This window comes from Primulina tabacum, chromosome 15, assembly GCF_025594145.1.
Source record: "Primulina tabacum isolate GXHZ01 chromosome 15, ASM2559414v2, whole genome shotgun sequence".
NCBI lineage: Eukaryota > Viridiplantae > Streptophyta > Magnoliopsida > Lamiales > Gesneriaceae > Primulina > Primulina tabacum.
Window position 1 is genome coordinate 30,419,007 of NC_134564.1, and position 8,059 is coordinate 30,427,065.

General features: G+C 35.1%; 1 protein-coding gene across 1 annotated transcript; it reads right to left on the minus strand.

The window, feature by feature from the left end:
- Nucleotides 1-158: 158 nt before the first annotated feature.
- LOC142526674 (signal recognition particle 43 kDa protein, chloroplastic-like) lies at nucleotides 159-2,676 on the minus strand. Its single transcript, XM_075631217.1, has 2 exons — nucleotides 1,496-2,676; nucleotides 159-474 (listed from the first exon to the last, which is right to left on the minus strand). The coding sequence occupies exons 1-2, from the start codon at nucleotides 2,591-2,593 to the stop codon at nucleotides 454-456; spliced, it is 1,119 nt and encodes a 372-aa protein (XP_075487332.1). The 5' UTR covers nucleotides 2,594-2,676; the 3' UTR covers nucleotides 159-453.
- Nucleotides 2,677-8,059: the final 5,383 nt, after the last annotated feature.

Here is an 8,059-nt window from a genome sequence, read left to right on the forward strand (position 1 = left end):
AATACAAATTATCATTCAAAATTTGTTATAAACTAATAAGGTATACTAATAAATAATGGACCGCCTACACTAAATAGAGTTGCTCAATGAAGAAGATGATTACTTTATACTAAATAACATGCATGGCAACTGCAAGTGACTCCAGAGAACACAATGCATTCAAAATAAAGCATTTGAATCAAATGCAGCACAGGCTTTCCAAAAACTAATTCTGAATTTGATTACATAGTTCAGCTGGGGATCTCAACAAATAAATCATGCTTCACAGGTGTCGCACCTCTAGCAACTAGTATATAGAAGGAATATATTTTCGGGTGCACAGGCAGATGGAAGTTGAGAAAGAAATTCGCTACACAATTTTTTGTTTAGCAAATTTGAAGAGTATACAAACTGCAATAGGATCCAAACATACCCGAAAATAAGGTGCTGTCGATCAGATTTTTCCCAAACAATTTAAGATGGCGGCTCAGTAATCTGCAGGTACAAATGATAGAATAGAAGTTAGTTATTCATTAGAACATTAAGTTAATTATAAAGATAAATTAGACACCCTCAGGAAACGAAGGGGTAAATGCCAGAAGTTATATGGCTTTAGCATGCGCGCATTTACTAAATTACGATTACATGATTATGAAACTATTGTATGTTGAAAGCAGAATCCATGCATTTTTGCAGTTCAGAAAATTGACATTGCTCGTGCAATTCAAGGCCAATCTTTGAGAATCAACTTTGGACCGTGTAAATCACAATGGGACAGTTGCAAAATTTTCTATTTTGGACTTCTTTGACTTTCAATCTCTCGAGTATATTCATTTCCACATACCGCATGAATGGATAGCACAAGATACAACTAAGTCATTAAACTCGAATCTCTTTCCTGGAACACAGGCTAACATGTTCACTTTGACGAAGTATCTCACAAGAGGCTCCCGGGGACCAGAAGTAAGTAATTGTCCTTAAGGGAGAAGACAAGCTTGATCCCAGTGGCCAGATAGAGAAAGTGATAAGTTGGCAGTTTTTTTGTCAATTGGTCATCATTTGCACTATGTGAGAAATCAGATTTAGTTAGTTCTCCCCCTTAGGACTGACTACCGAACACTCATGACTCCAACACATTTGTCAATGTGGCATGAGCCCGAAAGTCGTAGAACACTCCACAAATATCCAGTTAATGTGATCGATCATCCATCAATTTATTCATCCATGCATCATTCACATAACCAATAAAACTTTTTGTGTCAAAAATAATGAAACAAACACGATTGATCAGCCAAAGAAAAGAATGAAACAAGTTTCAGCATGAAATCTAATGATTTGAACCTAAAACATTGTCCACTAGCTAAAATTTTGATTTCAAGAATGAAAGCTGAATTTTTAATCCCATCACAAGTTTCTGTGAAGATCATATTTTAACATAACACCAATATTAGGCACCAAAATTCAGAATCAGTCATTCACACACCAAAAGGCAAATTTAATCAACAATGGCACATACTTTACTTGACTGGCCCTTTCCAAACTCCATGATCGAATCGGGATCAACATTCTCCTCAGGCTCCCAAGTGGGATCCTCCATATCTGTCCATTTTACCAAATACTCTTTCTTCCCTTCTCCTCCTTCCCTCTCATCTAAAATGCTTTCCGCCACTGCGTATTCAAGCCCAGCCTCAAAATCTTTAACCAAATCCTCCCCTATCATTCCGTTCTTCACCCACTCGTTAGCCTCTCCATCTTTCCACATAACTAGATATTCCGTATTCATCCCCTTCCCTCTTCTCTCCAATATCACCTCCACCTCCGAATACTCATATATCGCATCCTCCAATATCTTTATCACATTTTCAAGCCCCAATCTCCTAGCAAATTGCACAGGATTTCCCTTTGGTGTCACCCTTAGAATACTCCTCGCCAACTCCAAAGGAGTCTGCTTTCGATCATCTTCCAATTCTGGGTCCGCCCCATAATCAAGCAATAATTTCGCCACGCCAGGCTTCACATAGCCGGCGGCCATGTGCAACGCCGTCAAGCCACCGCTGTTATCTCTATGGTTTATATTAGCTCCAGCCTCCGCCAGAAATCTAACACACTCCTCCGAGCCAAGGCCAGATACAAACAAAAGTGCAGTGCGACCATCTTGATCGACGGCATCAATGTCCCTTCCATCATCGGATGCAATCAACCGCTCCAGAGCTGCGGCATCAGCCTTCTTGGCAGCGGTCCACCAAGGAGAGTCGTACTCAGCAACCACGTCTCTGGCTACATAGTCGGAGGGGACCCAAGTTGGAGCATGGTCGTCTTTCCACTCAATCAAATACTCCATCCCGCGGCCATTTTGAAGCGCTCTGCTGCCGATGATCTTGTTCACCTCACCGTAACTCTCATCTGCATCGTAGTCACCAAATTCTTCAGCTGGCACGGATGCTGATGCGCGGCTCTCGAGGGTGGCGAAAAGCGACAAAGTAGAAGTATTGCGGTGGTCAAGACTGGTTTTAACGGAAATTGGGAAGTGGGTCTGGGAGGGAAGAGGGAGCGGGACGAGTGTGAGTGGAGGGGACGAGGGCTTGAGGCGGGAGAGATGTTGAAGAATGTTCATTGAAGATTGAACGAGCAAATGCGAAGAGTTGCACTGTACTGAGACAGACAGAAGTGGCAACTGACGGGGAGATAATGTTCTTGTTGGTGTTGGGGATAAGAAATCACATCCACGGTTGAAGGTATTTGCAGTTTTGGTCCTTCATTTTGTGTTATTTTTAATTCACATCCTAGTCTTGGTTTAACACACGTAATAATAATAATAACTACTTACTCTGCACACGCGATATGTGTGTACATCTTTTTATCGTTATCGATAGATTAAAATAAATTTGACAAATTCTGAAGGGACTAAATTAATATTTGAGTTGTTGAAATAAAAAAATTAAAGTGTGTGTTGAAATTTAAAAAAACAAAAAACAAAAGTGTAATATTATTATCATCTAAAGGTAAATGTGGAAGAAAAAGTTGGTATCCTTCCTAACTGGTTAGTATCATGTGTTCAACTTTAATAAAATAGAATAAATATTACTATTTAATTATTCCTTTAAGGGGAAATTGGGGATAAATCCCTGTTTAGAAACAATTTTTGATGTTCACTCCTTATGTCAGAAATTTATTGTTTGCACTCCCTGACTCTGCCAAATCATTTTTTTAAACTCCTTATTCACCCATTTACTTAGTGCTGGCAAAAAACCCGAGATTCCCGACCCTACCCGATTCCCATCCCATTCCCTTCCCGCAAAATTCACGATCCGTTTATTTCCCGACCCGCAGGTTCGGGATTTTTCCCGTCCCAATTTATTTCGGGAGAAGGGTAGGGTATATAATCTCCTCCCGACGGGATTCCCGTCCCGACCCGAAAAAATATTATTAAAATTTATATTATTTTAATTATTAATATAATTATAATTAACATTTTCATTTCCCCCTTTCATTTCAGTTTCCCGATTTCTCCTTCGTCTAGGGTTTTCTCTCGCAGTCTCGCGCTCAGCCGAGGCCCGACGACTTGCAGCCAATGGACGGAAACCTCAATTCCTTCACTTGAAGTGTTGTGGTTGATGCTCAGTAAGATCTTTGTGCCTTAAATATCCTCACCTTTTGTTGCCTTTAGTAGTTAATGGCTCTGTTTTTCCTCAAAGAGCCATTTCATACCAGGCAGCCCTTCATTTTCCTTGCTCGTGTTGTGTTTTACTCACTTCATGATCTGCCATCTGACAGTACTATCGCTTGCTTGATCACCCAAGACTCAAGAGTTGGTTCTTCGCAGGTCAACACTTTGTGACACTTTTGCCAAAGGTCCTTGATTGTTTATCAACAAATTTCATGTCATTACAAAGTCATGAATGCTACTTGAGAATAGGTGCAACTCTACAGTAATTGTCTTGATGTTTTTAAATTATCGAAATCGTAACAGTGAAACATTTTTTTCTTCTTTGAAATATGTGTTCAGATGACTGAATTCTGCATACATTAAGTTATTTTGTTGAAAATTCCTTGGTGCTAATATAGTGTCTTTAATATTATGTTATCTTTTATTATATTGTATTATTTGCTATCTAAAATTAAGGATATTTTCCCATATATCATATATACACGGATGTTTTTGAAGTTTGTGTTCATTGGATAGATGCAAGGAATTCCTAGCAAATCTAAGTGACACCATGATTGTTCATTGAGATTACTATTATTTGGTAATTATATTTCTTATTATTGGAATATAATGTACTATGATTACTAATATTTGTCATTTGTTATTAATTAGGTGCACATGTGCAGTAATTGCAACATTCTTATTATTGGAATATAATGTACTATGATTACTAATATTTGTCATTTGTTATTAATTAGGTGAACATGTGCAGTAATTGATTCATTTTGGTTTGATTAGATACACGTGCAGTAATTGCAACATTCTGTTGAATATATTATTGTTCACAATATAATTGTACTCAAGGTTCCCACTAGCAAATATTTGCTAGTACGTACGAGGGAACATGACAGGGCAACCATTCATGAAGCTATGGAGCAACAAACAATTAGTGTAGCCAAGGTAATTTTTTAAACAACCATTCAGTAATGACTTTGAAGTCATTATACTTTAGCTATTCATTTCAGCTCTTGATTGATGAAATAAATATGTTGCCTTGATCAACACAAGTGTACTTGCTATTTTGTTGTGTTGCAGCATTGATTTTTCTATATTTGAGTATTTGACCACTGAATTATAGGTCTCGAGATATTTCAAAAAAAAAAATCGAGATATCACATCCCTACCCGACGGGATCCCGAACATTCGGGTCCCTACACTTGTCGTGTACGGGATCGGGAAAAAAAAAAGATTCTCAATTTTTATCGAGACTGGGATTGGATATGATAGTTACGGGACAGGTCCCAACCCGATCCCCCCTACATTTACTCATTTATTATCAATCTAAGTTTATTAAAATGTAATTTTCTCTCTCCTCGCCCATCCCACACGTCCAATCATCCCAAACCCTATCCATCCCAATTTCCCCACTGAAGAGGGTTTTTTTTTTTTTAAATAATGTAAATTTTTTTTTTTCAAAATTAATGTAAAAAAAAATGTTTGCAGAAATACGGCAAACTGTGCTTACTTATGTGGAGCAGCGTCCGTGCTTCGTAAGCATGGATTGAGTTCCACGTTGGCTTTTTAGCGACGGTTTTCAAAATCCGTCGCTATTAGCGACGGTTTTATAACCGTCAACCGTCGCTATATAAACACCGTCGGCAATAGCGACGGTTTAAAAAACTGTCGCCGATTAACATTTGCGACGGTTTTATTAAAACCGTCGCTATATAACAAAACCGTTTAATCGCACATTAATGTCCGGACATGATATTTTTTAAAATATTCTCTATTAACAGCGCACATAAACATGCACGTCGTTAATAATACTATTAACGGCGTGTCTTTATTGTGCGCTGCGAAAATTGCATTGTTATTAACAGCTCACATAAATACATGCTGCAGATATTACTATCCGCAGCGTGCTTTTAATGCACAGCACACGAAAATTGCATATGTTATTAACAACACACATAAATAGCGACAGTTTAACAACCGTCGGGAATAGCAACGGTTTTAAAAACCTTCGCCGATTCAAAATTTGCGATGGTTTTGTTAAAACCGTCGCTATATAAGGTTTTTAAAAATATTTTACAATTAACAGCGCACATAAACATGCACGTCATTAATAATACACCGTCGCTATATAAGGTTTTTAAAATATTTTACAATTAACAGTGCACATAATTTAAATTAATATATTTAATATATTTATTAAATCGGTTAATAGCACGCTGCATATAGTAATATCTGCAGGTATGTATTTATGTGTGTTGTTAATAACATATGCAATTTTCGTAGCGCACAATAAAAACACGCCGTTAATAGTATTATTAATGACGTGCATGTTTATGTGCGCTGTTAATACTAAAATATTTTTAAAAACATCATGTCTGGACATTAACAGCGTACATAAATCGCACGCCATCAATATTATTATGTACGGCAAATGTAGAGACGGTTTGTTATATAGCGACGGTTTTAACAAAACCGTCTCAATCGGCGACGGTTTTTAAACTGTCGCTATTGCCGACGGTGTATATAGCGACGGTTATAAAACCGCCGCTAATAGCGACGGATTTGAAAACCGTCGCTAAAATGCCAACGTGGAACTCAATCCGTATTTCTGCAAACATTTTTTTTTTACATTAATTTTGAAAAAAAAAATTTACATTATTTTTTAAAAAAACCCCACTGAAGAAGAGAAAGAAAAATCCATCGGCCATCCAGGGGAAAACAACACCGAAATCTTTACCAGCAACCAAAGCCCACCAGCCAACGACATCGATGGCCAAAAAAATTAAGTTTCATCGATTTTTCAAGTTTGCATTTGACTGTGAAGGAAGGAATTCTGTTAGCGCTAATAGGTTCCAGTGGCCGCGGTGGATACATGAATCGGACGCTACAAAAGTAATCAATTTTTTATGTATATAAATTCATCGTATTAATGATAATACGTAGAAAAACGGAACAATTATCTTTATATATATATGATGATTTCGTAGCAGAATAATGATAATACTCATAATTTTTATTATGTTTAGAACGCAACTGAAAATTGGAAAAAAATAATAATGAAAAATTTAATTTTAAAAACATTAATATGTAAAATATTATAATACCACTGTAATGAATCATAAGTGAAATTAATAAATTATTGAGCTACTATTTATTTAAATATTATTTAAATCAATTTATTGAAATTTATCAACATTAACATTTTTTTAATCATCTACATAAAAATATCAAAAGCTTAATAAATTTTTTGATATTAAATATGTAGGACCGAGCGCTTGCCGCTTTATCAAAAGCTATAGCTAGTAGTAATGATGCAACTCAAATCTTTTAAATCGCACAGCAGCTCAAGCACCACGGTTCGATCGCTCCACCAAGCAGGGACAATTATTGCACCCAACAATCTCCCTCTCAATAATTGCACTCTTTGCAATCAATGAAAATCGAACCCGTGACCTTGGCTCTGATACCAATTGTAGGACCGAGTGCTTACCGTTTTACCAAAAGCTATAGCTAGTGGTAATGGTGCAACTCAAATCTTTTAAACCGCACAGCAGCTCAAGCACCACGGTTCGATCGTTCCACCAAGCAGGGACAATTATTGCACCCAAAAAAATAATAAAAATAATTTAAATACATAAAAAAATTCTTAAGTTCCTAAAAAAATTACTTTATAATAATAATCTAATGTACTTGTAATAATCTAATAAAGTTAGAAACATATAATAGAGTTAAAGAGTTCACAAAATTTATTAGTTATATCTGAAATATAAAATATTTTATTAGAAATTTTCAACTTTAGCTTTTTTACCATCTATCTATATAAAAATTCAAGAGTTTCACAAATTTATAGTTTTTAATTAATAAAAATAATTTAAATTGAATATATAAAAATTATAAAATTCATAAAAAAATAATATAACGTGTTTATAATAGTATTAAAAAACTGAAAAATAGAGTTGAAGAACACACAAATTTTATTAATTTTATTTTAAAAGTAAAACAATCATTAAATAAAAATAGTATAGTTATTATGAAATAAAAGTGGTGGACCATTAATGTGTATTATCAATGACACATTATTATTTAAATTTTCTATGCATTTAATATTTCCAACAATGTTAAATAAAAACAATAAGCACAAAAACACCCGCAAACAATAAAAAATATATATAAGAAAAAAATAGTGTCACAAAAACAAAATGACATATTTAAATAAAAAAGTATGATGCTTCTTAGTTCATATTTAAAAATCAACTTGTTATAAAAGTGATGTATTTATATGTGAAATAAAAGAAAAGATAAGATAGAAACATTAAATATTCATTAGCAACCATATTAGCAACCATGAAAAACCAACTCATTTTAGCAATCAATTTTAGTAGCAACAAAGAAAAATTATTAGTAAATTGATGAATTCAA